Source organism: Limulus polyphemus, unplaced genomic scaffold (genome assembly GCF_000517525.1).
Source record: "Limulus polyphemus unplaced genomic scaffold, Limulus_polyphemus-2.1.2 Scaffold1539, whole genome shotgun sequence".
NCBI lineage: Eukaryota > Metazoa > Arthropoda > Merostomata > Xiphosura > Limulidae > Limulus > Limulus polyphemus.
Genome location: NW_013667149.1, coordinates 166,662 through 188,143, shown reverse-complemented (window position 1 = coordinate 188,143; position 21,482 = coordinate 166,662). Strand labels below are relative to the sequence as shown.

The 21,482-nt window shown below is 29.1% G+C and overlaps 1 protein-coding gene across 1 annotated transcript in view; it reads right to left on the bottom strand.

Moving 5' to 3' along the window:
- LOC106464006 (histone-lysine N-methyltransferase ASH1L-like) overlaps window positions 1–21,482 on the bottom strand; it is a 137,539-nt gene that overhangs the window by 17,489 nt on the left and 98,568 nt on the right. Inside the window, exons 12-19 of the mRNA XM_013924109.2 lie at window positions 19,696–19,863; window positions 15,180–15,387; window positions 14,714–14,768; window positions 8,905–9,002; window positions 8,257–8,444; window positions 7,659–7,806; window positions 5,718–5,809; window positions 402–488 (exon numbers count right to left, since the gene is read on the bottom strand). Of these exons, the coding sequence (XP_013779563.1) occupies window positions 402–488; window positions 5,718–5,809; window positions 7,659–7,806; window positions 8,257–8,444; window positions 8,905–9,002; window positions 14,714–14,768; window positions 15,180–15,387; window positions 19,696–19,863 (1,044 nt within the window). The remainder of the gene's footprint in view (window positions 1–401; window positions 489–5,717; window positions 5,810–7,658; window positions 7,807–8,256; window positions 8,445–8,904; window positions 9,003–14,713; window positions 14,769–15,179; window positions 15,388–19,695; window positions 19,864–21,482) is intronic.

The window sequence follows — 21,482 nt, the reverse complement described above, 5'->3', positions numbered from 1 at the left end:
TATTGTTGTTTGTATATTAAAACATATTTGTATTAAAAACTGTGTGTACCAATCTTGTTGGCAAATATCATAAATTGGAGATATATCAGCATATATTTAACTACTAAATTTAAAATAACATTTAACTCAGTTTCAGACCTTTCAAAATTGTGATACGTAACATAATCTAAAAGTTATAACATGAAAACTATAATCAGCACCAAATGGTTATAAGGTCGGTCCCAGGGATCGAGCTTGTGCTGAAGGAGTTAACAAATCTTGATTCTTTTGTGTACAACAGACTTTAACATTTACTAAAAGATACTGTGAAGATATACAGAGTAAACTCAAAATTACAGTAAATATTACTTTTGAATTACAGCATCAGTCCAATAGACTGACACCATGCACAAAGGACTAACCTTCGAAAGCTCTCTAGGATCACACATTTCACAAAGGTAGTTCTCCACACTATCATCAGCTCCTACACAGTCACAATGCTGCCAAACCTTTAAAAAACATAATAACAAATGAGAAAAAGAATGCTTCCTGTTTTTCAATGGATAAATATAAAAAATCATCATTAGATATATTTGATCTTTTCTTGTAAATATCAAGTTCACTTTACCTCTTGTTTCTAAGAGTTTGTTACATAACAATCTTTACAGCAGTGAAAATAGTATTGTGGTAAACTCAGTATACTTGGATTTAAAAGTTTGGTGTGAACACTTAAAACACTTAACTTAGAACAAATAAAGTTTTTGCAATTAATTCATAATTTAGCTACAAGGACAATATAACACAAAGCTTTGAAATTACAAGATTCTATGGTTTTGATTAAAGATAAATCAAGAAACTTATGTAAAGATTAGAAAATATTTTTTAAAACCTGGTATACAAGAAAGATGGATACAATGAAATTTTTTGGTTTTCAAAAACGAATAATCATGTTTCTGGCAGTAGCATACACATTTGAAAATACTGAAGTTGAGGTGCAAACAGGGTGCTAATGTTCAAATGTCATGGCAATAAAGAAATAATATTGGGGAACATATTTTTTTATTTACATATAGCTCAACAATTATTATAAACTGTTACATGTTAATTATATCAGTAAGTACATTTTTAAACATATTATACATTCTTTTTGGTGCACCAAAATTATGGGGTGAAATTGCAACTGATTGATAATCACAAAACCTTTTTTTCAATATTTCAACAGAAGGGTTTGAAACTAGCCTTATGATTAATGGCAAGTATTTGTCTGTTATTATAAAAGTTTCTAGCAGATACACAAATAAACAACGACAAAAATTCCAGGAATCTTTGCATTTACATTTTTAATTTTTTAACATACTATCAAATTCTACATATATATGTTTTTGATACCTAAATTTTGTACTATGAATAAAAAAAAAGTGGAGAATGCCACTGAAGGATGCACAAGAATGATGTCCAACAAGCTAATGAAAAGTTTATCAATCATGATCAATTATCATATAGTGTTTTTTTCACATAAATGTGCTTGGAGCCAGCTATTTAAGATTAAATTTGTCCACTGTTTACAACTGGTCTAAGTATTCATAATTATGTCTGAATTATCTACTGGAAGAAAAAAATGTCAGTGTCCCTTGATGGTCACTAGCTAAACACTAAAAATTACTGGATTTTTGTCATAGAACCACTGTTAATTTTGAGCCCTGTACAGTAGTTACAATAACCTATTAAGGTTAAAAGTAGTGACAAAAAGCAATACCAAACATTAAAGTACAATGTGCAAAAAACATACCTGAAAATGACAATCTTCCCTAAAGTTCTAATGGCCAACATGATTTTAATTAAAATATTTTGTGTTTCACCCTTAAAAATATATCATGTGCATTCATTAAGTATTTCACTGAAAACTGAAGTTTCTCCTATGCAAGTGAGATGTCTGCCTTCTACCCAGAAAGCCTATGGCTTAAGTGATATAAGAATTTCCATGAGGTGAGTGTAAGGTTCCTAAAAATGTTGAATTAGTGCAAGTGAGATGGTCCCCTTTTTTCAACTGAAATGATGATCCTTCATGGTCTTGTTAAGACCACAGATACATACTGTTATTTAAATAGAAATATTTACATGTTTGTTTTCACACAAAGCTAAATATGAGGTACTGCACACAACTGTCCTTAATTTGGGGCCGATAAGACTTGAAGGAAGGCAGCTAGTCAACATCATCCACCACCACAATCTGTATGACCAAACCAACACTATTATAGAGCACCCACAACTCCAAAGAGCAGAGCACATTTCTGAGGCAATAGGATATGAACCATGAATCTTTGGTTTCACAATCTGGATATGATAACCATGAGGTCATGTCCTGTTTTATTTACAATTCAACGAGCATTTTTTAAAATTATTTATACCAAACATTTGCTATTTTTCAAACTAGCTTTAACTGCACTTTTTTATTGCAAATTTTTATTCATTTTTTTAAAATTTAAATTTCTGTTTATAATTTCATTTCCACTTTATGGATGGTACACTGATGCTAAGGGTAGGATTTAATCAGTTTTCCTCAAAATTACATCAACAATTAAAAGATCACTTTTTCATTTGTAACAGCTTACAGAGGTTTAACTAAATCAATTTTTAGCATGGCACTATGAGCTAAGATGTTGGAAATTTTTGTAAAAACAGTGAAAACTTAAAAACATAGCAAGACTTGGTTCATTAAAATTAAATTATGGTATATATTCAGGGGAAAAAAAAAAAACATTAAAAAAGTCATGTCCCCAATTTGCTATAACAGAACTACAGTAAGGTTTGTTTGTTTGTATTTTGAATTTCGCGCAAAGCTACGCGAGGGCTATCTGCACTAGCCATCCCTAATTTAGCAGTGTAAGACTAGAGGGAAGGCAGCTAGTCATCACCACCCACTGTCAACTCTTGGGCTACTCTTTTACAGACGAATAGTAGGATTGACCTTCACATTATAATGCCCCCACGGCTGAAAGGGCGAGTATGTTTGGCGGGATGGGAATTCGAACCTGCGACCCCCAGATTGCAAGTCGAGCGCCCTAACCACCTGGCCATGCCGGGTACCTACAGTAAGGCACAAAATTCTATTCTTGAATATCAAAAAGGTTAAAATTTAAGGAACTTGTGTAAATATTTAAAATATTCAAACAATCAACGTTGCTTATTGCACAATTAAAATATCTATTCCAAGACCAATCAATGGTTTTAAAAGACACTCTAGATGTCATCCCCAGGAGTGTGAAAAACAAAAATATGGGTTAGGTATATGGATGACACTTTTGTGGTGTGGCAGCATGGAAATGAAAAATTGTTAGTTTTACTAATTACTTAAATAATCTTGAACCACCTAGTCAATATATTTATGAATGAAACTGAAGAAAATAATAGTTTACCATTTTTGGATGTATTAGTAAAAAAAAACAAAAATAAGCTAGAAAGTACTGTTTGTCATAAACCCCTTTTCTGTTATCATGATGACACACCACCAATTATGTCATATGAAGACACAAAAAACGTCAGCTTTTTATTCTTATGTTCACAGGTCTTTAAAATTATGTTCTAAACAAGAAGATTTAGAAAATGAACCATTAGTAATCAAATCTATAGAATTAGCTAGAGGTTTCTCACCTAATATTGTCAATGGAGCCATTAGAAAATTTAATAAAATTACAAATAATAATCAATAAAGTAAGCTTAAATCAACATCTGATAGAATAGATAAAAAGGAAATGTTAGTTCCACCATATGTCCCAGGTTTGTGATGTCAAATTTTTCATAAATTTAAAAACCAAAACAAAAATCTTATTCAAATTTATAGACTACAATAAATAGACTAAAATAAAATGAGTCAAATATTAAATAAAACTAAAGATGAAATCAATATAATGGTGAAAACAGGTATTTATAAAATTGAATATGAATGTGGTTGTGTATAAATTGGTCAAACTATAAGAAATTTTAAAAATAAAAGTGAAAACTCTGCACTAGCTGAATTATACTGGTCGTGTTATCAAGTAGTAAAAAACTGTTATTTTGGCTCAACCAATTAATATGATAGCTAGAATTAGTAGATAAACTACAGAAATAATGAAACACAGTAAAAATAATTATATCTTAAATACGAATGAAGTAAGTAGATGGTGTGGTCTTTTTTAAGTATGTAAACTAAGTAGTCACATGACCAACGGCTTCATGTATTTATACGGTTTTTGTTTTTTACACTCCCAAGGATATAGAGAATTGTCACTGAAACACGTAGAGTGCCTTTGAAGACCACTTATCTGTCTTACAATAAGATTTTAATTGTGGACTAAATAATGTTGGGTAAAAAAAAACATGCTTTGAGTTTTAGTGTGGTATACACACTACATATTATTTAAATGATCAATAGTACTTGTTACAAAGATAGAAATAATTACATAAGCTGCTCTGGCTACAGAAGTGTTTTTTATCAAAAAAAGTATTTTCATACAAGTTTATGTTAACTTGTAATGGTTAATTTTGAAGATATTTTAGAAATTAATCTCTACAAAGATTTCATGCTTGTGTCAGCCACTTTTGTGAAACATTTACATTTAAAAACAAACCAGTTCACACATTTTGTAAATTCATGAAGATCTGAAAATCACAGGGTTAAAGAACCTAATATTAGGTTGAATCATCTTCTGACCATAGTAATAGTCTGGACATTTTGTTGGACTGTGGGTCTGAAGTATTGAGATATTATGACTATGATGGCAAGAAAGATGATTGAAGAAACTACTATGCTCTTCAAACTTAATTTTGGACAATACAAGCACGATGGATTATTATTTTGTCTTTCTGGAAGAGCAGAATTGTAATACTGTGAAATGGGCATAATTGTCAACAATGTCAAGGTATTCTACGAAACATCCAAACAATTCATCTTTCAAGAAGAGCTAAAGGATTTAAACCGCTGCACAAGAACATTTACACCACCTTCAGAAGTTTGCATTGGTGTAACAACAAGAGCCAAAAAAGTTCAAGTGCTTAGCTTGCTTTTCTCCACATTTTTAACTACCCTCAGTACTGAAAAAGGTGAAACACATCTTATCTGAGTATGTTTCCAATTATTCAATGTCCACATTGTTAAGTATCAGTGAAGATAAGTTTTTATATTTGCAATTTAGATAAGCAGTTTTTAAACTGGCTTTCAGCTGTCATATAACAGTTTTGTAGTTTCATAGAAAGTAATGTTGGAGACACTCTACTTCTCACCTATACTGAGGAAATCAGGATACAGTCCGATTACATGTGGTACTTTACAAGGCTGTTCAATCTTACTTTCCTCAATCATTTTCCAGCAGTTATCAGACACAATTTTTACTGGTGACAGACAAATTTTGCTTTAATTGCCATTACTGGTAAGTTTCCTAAGAATTGCTCTCAACACGTGTTCAAAGATATGGCCTTTAAAATCAATTCTCTTTCTAGATGGCCATTCAATATCAAGCTTCTATGAAAGTCAGAGATCTTTGTTCCTGCCTATTGTCTAGTAGTTGGTTAATAGTGTTATAATTAGAGCTTCATATTTATATGTATCAATCAGTTACCTAACATATCTAATAATCAGTCTATTTTGCATTTGCAGATAAATGAAGTGTCTTACAAATGTGTGTTTAGGAGAGTCTTAATAAAGTGTTGAGTGAAAACTTTTAAGATATAGATTAAACAAAATTTTTAATCATACTTACAAAACACTTTTCACACTGAATCATTACACCTTCATCTCTGTAAATATTACAGACACACCGGATAACTTCCTCTTCTTCTCCAGCTTTATCTGCTACAAATTTCAACCAAAAGAAAAATAAATTTTAAAATCATGCTTTCAAAACAAGTATTCTCAGAAATTTTTTTAGTATAAATATTTCATCAATTGATCATTAAAAAACACATTTCCCCATATATTAACACATGCTACATTTTTCAAAAGCTACTAAACGCATAAATCTTTATGTATTTATTTTTGAATAGCAACCTTTTTTTTTTAGTGTAGTATTTTCAGTAAATATCTTATTTTGCCTAACTCAACTTACTATTGTCAGTGAAAAAGCCTGTTGCATACATTTTGTGGTCTTCTATCATATGTGTAGATGTTTTAAAGCAAACAGATAGAACAGTGTTGACTCAGCACAAAAAAAACAAACAATAACTTAAAAGTATTAACATCGTTGTTTCATGTGGCAGTGTTTTGACTCTATCTACAAGTAAACATTGTTAATGCAAAAAAAAATGCAAAGTTATATAAATAGCCCAACCATACAAAGTGGAGATATCAAGCACACAATCCAAGTCAGAAGTCGCTTGTTTAATGCTGATGACAAAATTAGTTATGGAAAATAAAAAATTTTGTTATAGTAGAAATAACAATGTCAAAATTTGTGTATTAAGATATTATCATAATTACTATTTAATTTGTTATATAACTTTAGGTACATGTTTAAGCTGTTTGATAACACTCATTTGGCAACTTAAGTATCAAGCAACAAGAATTGTAAACTTTAAGATATTAAAACAACGAAAATTTTAACCAAAGTTAAATTTCCTTCATTAAATTAATTTTTTCTTGAGACTCTTTTATAAAACTCTTGAATTCTCAATGTTCTATTTTATATATTTTTTGCATTTGTACTACACATATGTTAGCAATAGTTTCATCAGTGTTCCTGTTTTGTTTTCATAGAAACTTATTTAATTTACAAAAAACAAAGAGCTTTTGTTCAACAACTGGGACACAACAGCTATTGATAAAATGATGCAAAACGTATTACATTCAAATTACCTCTGTAATTTAAATGTAAAGATAAAGCAGTGAGCAAATCATTCATCACAATGTCAAATTATAGTTCTAAACAAAAAAACCCATCAATATTATAAACTTGCATAATACAATAGGCAAATCTTCAATGAAGAATACACAAGAAAGATAATTAAAACTTGGTCATTATAACATGCTTGGAAAAAAACTGGATTATATGTACCTGCATATAAATGTACTTTGCAAAACAAAATTTGGGTATAGACTACAACTACAAAAAATAATCTGCTGTGTTCTTGACTATACAGATTGCAACTGTCTTTATTCAGAGATTTTTGGAATACAAAATAATTTTTCAGGTTGCAAGCACATAAAACAGTTAAATAATGGGTGAAATAAATTATTTTTACTGGTTTTGACACTAATAAAGAACAAATCTTGAGTTTCAAACAAACAATATAAATGTATTGATAATATTTTCTACTAGTTGAAAAGTAAATAAGAATCAAAACAAAAATTCTCCAGAAAATGGAAAGTAGAAATTAAGCCAAGCATTTATGATTTCTTGTCAAGTGTTTCAGTCAAAAATTATCATATCCAGGATTTTATTTTGGTAATAAGAGGTTGATATGAAAACCTCACAATGCTGTGTGATAAGGAAAAATTACAGCTAAGTATGTATTATTACAAAAACCTGGACAGTACTCAATGGTCTGAATGGCAATCACACAGTGATCAAATGTATCCACAAATATTTTGAAACATTATGTTAATATAAGGCCAACATTCATTATGATATTACACCTTAAATGACATTTTAACGTTTTCTTAATATAAAAACATAACAACCTTTTTTTTTTGTTAAAATCTTTACCTTCTGTAGGAGTCTTCAAAAATGAGGAAGGAAGGGTTTCACCCAAGATATCTTCTATGGAAGTAATGGCATTAGCTTTGGCACATTCATAAGCTTTCTGAAGTTTTATTACAATTTGGCCCATCTCGGAGGTCTTCCCATAATAAACCTTCAAAAAAAATTAAAAATAGCATGTATGTCACCTTATTTTACTTCCTCCTATTCAACACTGAGAATATAAATCAAGCCTCCCACAGAAAATTTAAAATTATAGATTTCATGTTGTCTTTTTTACCTAACAAATATTTGGTAACTACAAAACTATATTATTTATTATAATGATAAATGAGTGCATAATTACATTTTTATGACTTCTGATCATAAGTAACTTCAAACAAAAAGACTAAAAAAGCATTTAAACTGCTGGCAAACATACTACTATTAAAGCCTACTAACTAACCAATCCTCAAGAAACATTAACACTGACAGAAGAGTTTGAACCATGCTGGAAAATGTTTTGAATAACTGAAGAAAAACATAGAAAAAAAAAATAGAAATTTCATGCAACTATTAAAGAAATAACTTGTAAAAGCAATAGAACTATATATATATATATTACCTCTCCATTACAAAATAACTGTTTGAAATCAATTTCGAAATCCTCCACAGTTTTGTACTGACCAGTTGTAATCTTTTTCTCAATTGTGTTTAAGTCGATGGGATCCAATATTTTGTCATAATAATCAATCTTTCGTCTTTTAGGAGGAACTGAACGAAAAGGATTTGAGAGCAGCTTTCCATCATCATCTAAACATATCAATGATTATGTTTACTAAATGTGCTAATAAAGTGTTAAAAAACAATAACAAAATCAATATTAAAATTTGCAACTGGTAAGAGTTCAGATAAGGTAACATAACAAAAAAATGACATTTTATTCTACGTTGTACTTTATATCGAACAGAATAATATTAAAAACATACAGTGTGATTATTTGTGTGTTAATGAATGATAATTCTTTATTAAACTATTAAATGCTATTAAGAGGAGGATTTGGTGTGGTGCATATAAGTCAACTACAATTATTACTTTATTAGTGTATTTTAATTGACAGTCTATTCAGACAACTGTTTATTAGAAACAAGGACTTTTCTGAGCTACTATTGCATTAACAGCAACTGCATTATATTTATTACCAAATTAGATAGTCCTATGTCTACAGACAATGACTAATTTTTTTCAAATACACATAAAAGCAAAAACTTACTTCGACAAGACACTACAGCAGTGAATATTTCTTTAAAAATTTGGGCTAATTTGGCAGTTTTAGTAAGTTCAGTGTTTCCTTCTGCTTTCGCCAACCTCCTATCAAAAAGAAAAGGAAATAACCACAACTTATTTGACATTAACATGTATTTGTAAAATCACACATTTCATTGGAGATTAAAGAAAACCATTTAAAGTAAATATAGTGCAATATCTAACTTTTGTATTAAGTTCACTAAAGTATTAAGCCTAATTTACAAATATATATTAATTTAAAATCCAATTCTACTTTTTATGCATGCATTGATACTTTGTTCCAGTATTTACAAAATGGTTAAACATGAACAAACATATACTGCACATTTAAGGACATGAGTAACAGAATGAATTCTGAAATGAACCCTGAAGTCAGCTGGATATCAAACTGAAAACCCTGCAGATGGAGGTAGAAGAGGAACAACATAACAAGGAACTAAATACAAGAACAAGAAGTTGTGTACAGATGATTGTGTGTTTCCTTTTAAACTGTACTAAGCATCTTTTTTCAGACAGGAACTAAAAATGATGACAAAACTCAAAACTGAATAAGATCCCTCCTACATTAAGTAACTCTGCTTGTTTTGTTACCATGAATGTCAGTGTGGGAGCAAAGCATAGGAATTAAAGAAGCAAAACGGTGAAAAAATGGAACTTCTTTTACTAGTATAATAAAACCCCTGATCAGAATGTTGCATACAAGAAAAACATGCTTAAAAATCCTGTATTTTTTTAAATCTTTAAAAAACAGTGACTTGCAAGTTTTAAAATCCTCAGCAGAATTCATGCACTTCAATGATAAAATTGCTTGATGATATATGAACACAGTTCATCATGTTAGGTATGCTTGCAGTGCTCATCTTAAGACTGACAGTTTTCCAGGCATTTTTTTACATGATTATATAGAAATTCAGTGAAAAACTTTAAGCAAAATGGAAAAATAACTAATTAATATTAAAAGTTATTTTTAAATATAAGTAACCAAATACACTGACAGAAGTATATAGCAAAATAATTTGAGGATTTCTATTAACGGAAAATGCAATGTTATAGTCAGTGCCTAAGAACTATTAAAAATTTCATAGTTATCTGGTCATAGACATAATATTTTACTTTTAGCATTGCACTGTAACAAACTTACATTAAACCTAATACTTTTCTTAATCCTAAAACTATATTAAGATACAGTAACATATACTTTCAATGGAATTAAACAATGGACTAAAACAAGCTGGGTTTGCTGTTAACTGCCCAACAATACATTTTTTATAAAAAACAAAATAACAATAAATGTAATTATATTGGAATTTTAATTAGATGTTAATTTCAAAACATTTAGAGTATCTGAGTTTCAGCACTTGAGCAAAGAATGGATCAGAAATGGGCTTCAAATAGGCCTTGCAAGTCTTAATTATTTTAAATAAATCTTTCAAATCCAACAGTTTTTACACGAAAGCATGAAACTATAGAGCATAAATTATTTTCTGAGTAGAATCATGCTATAAAGCTTTCAAGAAAAGCTAAAATAATTTCCTTTGTGGGGTAGAGTCATGTTATTTTAAAAGGCTTTACAATTAAGTTCTGTCATAGAATGAACACCCACATCTAGTGAAGTGTATTTTGATCACATTTGTCAGTTTTTGGTAAACTACGATAAATTTCAGATAGGCATGAAACTATAGAGCATAAATTATTTTCTGAGTAGAATCATGCTATAAAGCTTTCCTGAAAAGCTAAAATAATTTCCTTTGTGGGGTAGAGTCATGTTATTTTAAAAGGCTTTATAATTAAGTTCTGTCATAGAATGAACACCCACATCTAGTGAAGTGTATTTTGATCACATTTGTCAGTTTTTGGTAAACTACGATAAATTTCAGATAGGCAAGGTTGTTCTGAAAGTACCTGAACAAATTGCTGAAAAAAGTAGTCATGATGAAACAATTAGTACAAGGGATCACCAAAAATATCAAGTAGATTACTAGAAACTCATGCACTTTCATATATATAACTATTGTTCTTCTAGACTGAAAAAGAGTATTTATTTGTTAACTCTTTCAACTAACCTCGTAACCACTTTGTCCTTGTTATAGTTTTGATGCTATAACTTTTAAATTAGTTAGTAAATGTTAACAAATTTTGGCAGTTTATCAGTAAAAATTACAATGCTTTCATACGCAAAATATCCAATTTTTTTATTACGTCTTAAAGTTTGTAAAGCAATGTTTCTCTCATGCCTTATTTTTCTTTTCACATCTTGCCTATCTATCATGTAAATTAATTTTGATTTTAACATTAAAAATACTTTTGTTCATTAGAAAATTTTTAAACTTCACGTGCAAAATCTTTATAATGTCTGGATAGTTATCAAACACTTCTTAAGAAAAAACTTTATATTTTATCTGTTATTTTTAGTAATTAATCTCTGTATGGGTTCGGTAAATTTGACCAATCTCGCAACCACTATAAAAAATTAGGAAACAAACATAAATTATGCCTCTTTCATTCTAGAATGAACACAAATTATAACACAAAAACATAAATGTTTAGATGAAATAGCTTAAATCTCATAACATTATACATTTATTATTTTTATTATATTGACCTTTCACCTGTGCCTGGCTAACAATACAGAAGTTACAACAACGTGGCACATGTGCACTCATGTTACCATATCAAATAACATAAAAGTGACCTTAGGTCTGTACAAAGTAACTTGTCTTGGCTGTGTTTTAGTTGACTAGTATTTTGGAAAATACAGTCACATTTCAATTATTATACATTATATATGAATATAGATTATTGCTATTTTGAAATAAGTTCTTAAAGTTATTTTTCATAAAACATAGAACAGTAAATAAAGAAGTAAAGCAAACAATTATCTCTTCTAGTTATAACCTTTGTACTTGGTTGCTGATTGATGTAAACTGCTAAGCCTTAAAACATTTGCATGTGGAGGATATGAAACAAAATATTTTTTTAAGTTTTATATATACATTTGAATGACAAAAAAAATCATAAACTACTACATCAATACCATAAAATTCTACTATAATTTATCAAAATTAGTAACTAAGCTGTATTTGGGTCTAAAAAAAATATGAAATTTTGATCCGACCAAAGACACAACCTACCTCATTGAAATCTTGGTTTAAAAGAAAGACATGGCGCTAGGTACATTAGAAAGGCTGAGAAAACCACTAGGGGGACATTCTGAGCTTCTGATTGGTTATTCATGTCATATATAGAAGTAAGTGTATAAAAGGGAGCATTTCCGAAAATGGAAGGAGATGAGCAGAGTGCCACTATGTTTGATTTATTATGTGAGCAATATGTTAGCAAATAGAAAAGATAAGACATTCTTATTTTATATTCTAGATTGGCAATATCTGTAATTTGAGTTTCTAATTCGTATGAAACTATAGACTTAATATTTTGACTTCACAAACATCTAATTTGGACCAGTGCTGCATTCAACATACCACATGACACACATCTGGGTGTTTTAATATTTACTTTTAAATTAACAAATTGAGTAATGCATAGTTCTAAAATTTGAATTATAATCTACAGTTTGATTCCAAACTTACTGACATAAATTCATGAAATAGTAGTTCAATAAAATTTTGAGTGTGATTCAACAAACGAGATGACATGGCCTTTCACCTGTGACCCGCCTCGAAAGGGTTAAGGTGGCCTCAACATTTCCACTGCCTAATGTCACACTCTTCTTCTATCAGGATTTAATCAGCTTTCACAACTATATGACTGGTTAAGACTATCAGTAAAACAAATAAATAATTTAAGTGTCCAGGTTTACCATTTGGATTTTTAGGTGGGTTTAATCATGGCTGTTTATGAGAGTAAGCTCAAAAAAGTTTCTAGTTTATTAATGTTTTCCTTTTCTCACCAAATGACATAAAAACGAATTTTGTTCAACATTATCCATACGAACAACATTATTTATTTTAGCATACCATGGCCATGGAGCTAATGAAACATACTTTTGACATAAGTACTTTGAAAATAAAAATGTATTATATGCCCAACTTTCTTAAACTGCACAATTTGCTCTACAAACAAAAACAAACTTATGCCATGGAACTACAGGATCAAAAATAAACTATTAAACACTAATACATGTTTATTTACTCCTTAAATTATTAGTGGATACAATAGTTTCTCTCATGTATAATCATACTTAGTATAAACAAATTGAATACTATCTAATCTATACATATTAATCTATAAATTAGGAGTAATAGAAATAAAATCCTTGTTGTTACTTCATCAAAACTACAGTCCAAGTGCTTTATTATTTCTAGCTTTGAAGTGAACATTAATTTTAGGTATGATTTTGTAACTTAAAATTTTTGTTATTCTTGTGAAAAAGAAATCTTTGAAGTACTGATATTCTATATAGGTTTTTTGAATAAAAAAATTGATGCTAGTAGCTACTTGCTGCCAGGAAGCAAAGGTGAGAAAGTTGACTAAACCCTATAGTTATTACAAATTCCCATTAAATAAACAAAGGGTCTAGTCACATAAGAGTCTCTATCTTGGTTTACTTTCCCCCTTTCAATCTTGATATGTAATAAACGTTTGGAAAGCATCCACAGTATATCAGTATGTAATCTTTAATCTTTGGTCCACCACAATTTTGAACTGGGAAATTAACTCAATAACTTATAAGTATGTATTACATTGATTAGTGCAATGTAAAACAATCAAAACTTTTATTAAATAGATTAATCTCACAAAAGTAATCAGCTCATCGAAATAAATGTTTTCGATTATTTCAAATACAAAAGTAATCAATATATTGCCAGTACAATTTCTCATTACTATTTTTGATTAACTCAAGGTTGTTCAGCTCAATAAATTAGTATCATGAAAATAAACAACTAATCAAAATTTGTGTTTTTCATTATTCTAGCTATCCAACTCATGTGAGAATAATTGACTTATGAGCTTGATGATTAATTGATTATCAAGTTCTACTAATCAACCAATTTGGCCACCATTTTATAATACTAAAGTCAACTTGAAAACCTCATAATTCAATCAATATTCAACCTCTGACCTTGTTAATTAAACATCAGATTTAGAAAGGTATCACTTTTTGGCATATAACCATTTACAAAAATGCAGTGCCAAAAAAGAGCCAGATACCATGAAAATAACTTACTGAAAACATTTGCAGAAGCGAATAAAAAACAATGCTTAAAGTACCAGAAAAAATGGTTTGAGAACTGTTTAATAACAATTACAATTTTTGCATTTAAAAAGTGGTAAAGATACCCTAAAAGTAATGGTTGTTTTTTAATTTGTTCATCCTTCAACAGTATTTAATATATTTTACACAAGCTTTTAGCTACTTACATATAAATTTTAATCTGAATAGTAGGTAGTGTAATAGAGGCCAAGAGGAGGATTAGAACTCATATCTACATATTGTATTGTTAAAAAATATATACTTGCTTACTAATCAACAGCTGAATTTTATCTTACTAATGTACTTAGTTCTAGAAAGTAACTGTTTCATCTATAGATGCATGCTTTCTTCGGGGATTAATATGAGTGGATGTGTCGAAACATGCTGAATATGGTTCAGTATTTTTGTTAATTTTTTTTACATATGATATCTATGTGTTTAATAGTGTAACTTATTAATAAAACAACGAGAAATACTTATATCATTAGTATATTCAGATTAGTACTCTGCTAGTTAAATTTTATTTCCAAACTTTTTCTCTCAAATAAAGATTTTAACTCACCTTGTTTTAACTGATCTTGAAGTTTTTAGTGCAGTAAATTGTGTCAAAAAATCATCTAAAAAAGAAAACACGCTTTTCATTAATAAAAATATTCATAAATACATGTAGTTTATATCTTAAAAATCCTCTGTTGTGATATATCCAACCCACAACTAAAGACCATTATCTTATACAGCCAGAAAATACACTATTCAAACACAATTTCAGCATACAATCTTATAAAACATGATAGTTGGTTTTCAGATAATTCAAATAAATGTTTTGATACTTAAAAACAATTCTTAGATCATACAACTGCAAAAGTTTTCTATGAATTAACAACTGCACACAATATCTTCAGTACAGAATATGCTTTAACCATTTACATTAGAAAATGTAAAACAATTAATATTAACAATGTGAACACAGAAATTAGCAGATAGTGATGAAACCTAATTCCTCTATATTTTTTCTAACTAAAACATACCTTGCTTACTGAAGAAAATATCTCTAATACAGTCAAAATCCTGCTTGTCAAAGTCTTGTCTTGTCCTGTCCCTCATTCTTTTAACCTTGTCATAGTTTCTCAAGAGGAAACAGCGATGCTTTTGAACAAAACATCTCTGTTGATGAGAAATAGGTTTCACTGGTAGCAGCTGGCTTTGTTTACTCTGTGGTAATCCTTCTCTAGTGGTCTATAAATAATAAGATATAGAATGTGTTACTAGACACCCATAACGTAATAACCATAATATTATAAAATGAGCAACTCAACAGAGCCACAAATACAAGTTTTTGATTACTAAATCAATAATAAAAAAGATATGACACAAAGTAAATCTCAGCACCATAGATCATTTTATATAAAAGTATTTAATTTTATTATGCATTTTTATTTCATATAATATTAATATCGTAAAGAAAGCTAACTGAAAATTGGTAGTCTTGATTGTGTTACGTACAATAAAGAGGTATCATCATACATAAGGTTTCATACAAAATTAAAAATGGGCAGTTGCTATATATGGGACACACCATACACAGAGCTGTATTAGTATTTGTTCTTAATGCAGTGTGGATTCTACAGCTACTTTATGATTCTTTAACAAATGCCAGTGGGCAATAGTATCTAAAGTTTGTGCAAGTTAATTATGATTAATAATGAACATGAAATTCTCATTACAAGTGACAAATTTTAATATCAAAATTTGTGTTTGAAGTGTATTAGACCCATCAAAATATATGTAATGATCTGTGAAACCAAATAGGTTTCATGATTCACATGATCAGTATCTATAACTAACTGGATTCGGAAATGTGTGGAAGAGCTTCTACTTAAACCAATGAATCAATATTGGATTAATAATTTCATAAGTTCCTGTTATCAAAAACGTATGGGTATATAACTTAAGAAACATATTCAGAGCAATTTGAAATAACTTTTCTAGCCTTACTCACCTTATTTTTCTTCCATTTTTTGTTTCTAAATTAATTTTCAACTGCACTTAAATGCAATAAAAATTAATCTGTGTCATATGCATACGAAAAGAAGTTTCTTTCCTAATATTTACCATTTTTCAGATGTTTTCAGTATTCAAAGCACTACTAAATAACAATAGAAAAAAACTGTCAATTTTTATTGACAAAAAAATAGGTACACTTCATTTGGTAAAACAATCTTGCAGACTTCATTAACAAAAGACAGTCATCAACTATAACTTTAATGAGGGTGATGATATTTAACAAAATTTAAAAGTGAACTTGTCAACTTTTTTTTTCATTATATTTATTTTCCATTAACCAAGTAATTATATGGTTTTTAAAAAATATATGTGTTTGTGTGTATAGTAAACTGTATTAAACTGTTGTCAATAAAATGATTTTCCTGGCTGGTCAACAATAATGGATTATAACAACTGATTCTTTGTATCATTACTTTAAATAAGATCCATATCATCAATTACAAATAGTATGTTATGTTCTTCATTAGAGGATCAACACAGCTGTAATTCTTTGAAATCACGATGATGTCATTTTTAAAATGAGCTACAATAAAGCTGAAATAACTTATACTCTTGCACAATTATAATGTTCAACTTCCTGGATGAATAACAAAAAAATTGCAGATTAGATACAGAAAAGGAGTAACAGTGTTGAAAACACTTAATAGTCACCCTAGCTGGCATGAGTTTCATTATTTATTAGGTTTCTGTAATTCTAATAAAGAAATATCTAGAAGCTTAAATAGTTTAAGCTCATGGAATACTTATTTTTGTTGAGCTGGAAAAAACTCACTTATACCAATGTTGATAAGTAGCTAAAACAATAATGATGCATTGTTTTGGCCATTTCAAAGCATACAAATCTCCACAGTACACCATTTCTGAAATTAAAACATCATTCCAAACAACTGTTAATCAATTACTAACATTCCTAAAACTGTCAAAAAGAACTACAAAACTCAAAAAGTTTTATGTATTATTTGCCTTTTGGTTAATTTTTTTTTCCTGTTTCACCAAGTCCTAAATAGTTTGCTGAATCCTCAAGCTTCAATGTATGATTTATTTTTGCCTCCACTGCTATATACTTATAATTGAATCCTTAATTTACTTCCTATCTTTCAATCAAAAACAGTAAATACCACTTGCTGTGATTACTAATTTCATGTAGGTAGAATAGACCTACATGTAAGTTTTGAAGACCACAAGTCCGAGGACTAGTGATGGTCCATTAAAACCACCTGGCCAGTCTGTAGGTTTCACAAAAACCAACAAATATATAAAATCTGACAGAATTTTCATATGTAAATTGTAATGGTTTTCAACAACACTTGTGTTTTAGTGGTCCACAACAGTTTAAGGAGATAGCAAGGATTAAAGGAATAAGAACCCTGCAGCATGTGGTATGCTATTAAAATGAGAGATTTCTTTTTCTTTTTGCATAACAACAAATATATTAACCCTATCACACCAGGCTCTTGTATTTTACATGACCTTGTAAACATTGTGGTATAAAAACTATAACTATGGAAATGATTAATGTATCTTCATGATATATGGCAAGTTTTCAGTAAACATTAAAGGTCTTTTGTAGACAAAAAATCAGAATTTTTAATGAAGTATTTTCACTAAAAATTTCTCCAAGAATATATGAAGTCAAAGTGTTGATTGCTCCTACAGAAAAGTGATTTTCATATTAAGAATAAAAATACATTTCTTCATCTTAAAATTGTCAAATTCCATTTTCATAATCTCTAAATCCTCATAAGTTAATTTCAAACATTATTATTCAGTAAAACTTTATATTTTATCTACCCTCATTCTACAGGTTAGTCAATTTGACTGATCTCATAACCACCATAAAAAAATATAAAATAAATCTAAATTACCCTTTTTTCTTTATAGAATGACTCCATACTTTAACAAGAAATTAAGTTTGTTTATCCTAAATAGCTTAAAACTTGTAAAGTATACACATTTTTTCCTTAAATTTTGTTTTATTGCCCTTTGAACTGTGTCTAATAATCTGCCACATAAGGTGTAAATCACTTGGCAAACGTGTAGCTCACATTACCCTAGTGAATTATATAATGCACAGGCTACTCGTGAGCATAACTCATGAAATATTTTATTATTATTATTTTCCTTTATTTAATTAACCTAATAAGTTCCTAATTTTTACATTTTAGTTACTTTTATAATAATAAATAAAGAATACACATGAAAAACAAGAAATATAGTAGTTATCTGGGTCTTCTTTATTTATTTTTGCTGTTGATTGTCAATGACACTTTCTACTTTTTTATACTAATGGTACTACTGCACTAAAATATTTTTTTTTATTTAATTAAATAATGCATCTAAGATCATAGAACAATAGCTAGTGAACACCTTAAAATATCTTATAACTATCATAATTATTCTGGCTTTCTTACTATGCGATAACAGCCGTTAAAAATTTAGCTACGCTTGTAAACGTATTTCCCGTGGGAATAAAGTTTGAACTGGAAGCGAAACAGACAATTCTCTGTTCAGAAAACAACATAATAATTCATTCGATAGATTAAACTTTTGGCTTTCTATTGGTTTATAAATAATATAGTATTAAATATGAGAGAGAACTACAAGTAATTTGTGAAAGGAAGATGTGACAGGTGGGCATGGCAAGAGGGGTTTGATTTTCTAGTTTATGGCTCCATAACCAAATAAGATTGAAGGCTATAAAAATTATGCTTTGCCTTAATATTAACTATATTATAATTAGTAATTTATGTTGAATTCTGTACCCCTTGGAGGGGTGATAATTAAATTAAAGAAGAGGGAAGACCTTGAGAGTAAATGTCACAATTCACATTCTTGGTGAGATTAAGAATTTAAAAAAAATATTTATTATCTACGTTTTTATGCCATGTTTATTCGTATACCATGATAATAAAGTAGTTTAACTACATTTTGAATGTAACTCACTGAAACCTAGTGACATGTGCAGAAAAGGGTATCCCTAAGGAAAGAGTTAAGTATTACATCGTACTCTCATAAATTTTAGTAAGTGAGACAATGGAAGTGCTCAAACGAATTATTAAAAATAATGAAGGTTCTGGAGATAATGGTACTTGAAATTTTCCACCCATACTACCTACAAAATTAAATTCAAACACTGTTATAGTGAGTCATTTTTCTACATCCCAACCTTACTTATAACATTTATAGAAGTTTTTAATAAATCTGGAATACAAACAAAAGATGTGAATCCTGAATTTTACCACTAAAGCTTCAACTAATCATGACGTACCTTTCAGTGAACCAAAAGTCAATTAAAGTTTTTTCATCACAAGTTGTACAGTTCATAACTAACTACAATTAAGTCTCACTTTTGCAACTGCTTTTTTTCAATCTATTTGGAATACTTGAATAACAAAGAGCTCTGACCAAGAGTTCTTTCTTGTGTAGTATGACATAGTTACACTACTTTGGATCCCCTAATTGTAAGAAAAATACACTTACTTCTTTTTTGGCTTTAATTTTTTGCTTTTCTTTTCTCTTCCTTTTTTCACGTGAAGTGCTGTTAACTTTATTTTTTTCTTTTTCCTCTTTTGCTTGAGTCTGATTCAAACGTTGAGATCTTCCACCTATGAAGCCTCTGCATCTCAAACTCCCACACTTACATATTTGCTAAATCAGGAAAGAAAAGAATGTAAGTCTGTAATATACAAACCTCATAATTATATCATGGATACTGAGAAATTTCACTGGTACACATTAATCTTTGAATTCTACAGCATTAGAGTACAAAAAAAAAAATCTAAGTTTCTTAAGTCTTAACCAGTCTTGTCATTCTATATGCTTTTGTTTGTCAAGTAGCATGAAAAAATTAGCATAATAGTGGCATTTGTCAAATAATATTTTTATTCCTCATTGTAATTGTACCAACAAGCTATAATATAATTATGAGTAAAAATAAACAATTTCTTCTAAATTCATGCACCACTGTATGCATCTTCAGTAAACATACAAAAAAACATTCTATTTATATACAATGAAGGCACATGAAAGAACAAAACAAGTTTACTAACATTTTTAATCCTACACATAATGTGTTCCCATCATTCTAACTGTAAATTTAACTTACTTAACATTCCAGTATTTGTATCAAAACAAAAATAATTGTACCTTAAAATGCCATGTTACATGTATGAAATTAAAAGGTTTTATATATACTTTAGCAAGACAGGTATATAGTTATAATGAATGGACGCATGAAGTTAAATAGCAACTTTTAATTGGTACGTGATGATTACTTGAATGCAAAATACTATAAAACATGTATGACTGCTACATAGGAAAACTGAACTACAGTTAATTTAATTATCATAACTAAACATATTTTTACATATATATATAGACATATCACTAGGAGAGTCTTAAGAGAAATAATGTGAAATGGAAGTTATTATGGTGAGAAGAGGAAAGACAGAAGATACAAAAAGATTTGTTATTTCAATGCACTATAAGGCATTTATAATGGATTCATCAGGTGAGAATTAAAGTTTAATAACAAACAAATACCCCACAGTTACAGCAGCAAACATTTTGTTAACAAGATGTTTTGGAATTTACAAATTCAATCATCAGCAATTTATAATGGAAACAAGTTAAATGTGTGATATAAAGTATATGAATGGCAACTTACATAAAATAAATATATGTTAAGATCTATAACTTTAGACATTTAGATAGACAACTCTTTGCATTTATAACTGAATAGAATAGAAAAATTATAAATTAAAATAAAGATAGCTGAAAGGAACTTATGTTACTATTTACAGGGCTCATGCTTAACTTTTTTTTTAGGGAGCTAGCCAGGCCCCCAAAACGTACATTTTTAGGGGACCGCAAGTAGTTTTAGGGGCCAATCTATACTCATTGTGAAATGTACTCTATAGTGGGAGTAATCAGAAAAATCTCTGAATTAAATAGTGAACATTACGTAAATTGAAAGGAAACTAAAGATACCAACATATCTCAATTTATTTTATTGTAAACTTGTATTTCATGAAGAAGAAGAAGAAAAAAAAAAAATCGAATATTTTTTTTTTTTTTTCAGACCCCTTAAATGATTTTTTTTTCATATATGGTTTTTAATAACAGTAACTCTTTGTTCCATATTAAGTTATTGGGATGATATGCCATGTGGCTCCCTGTTAGTAGCTCACTGTGTATTAGCTCATTGTTTGGGGAGGTCACCGAAAGAGCGCATGACAACAGAGAAATTGGAAATATGGAATGTCCCA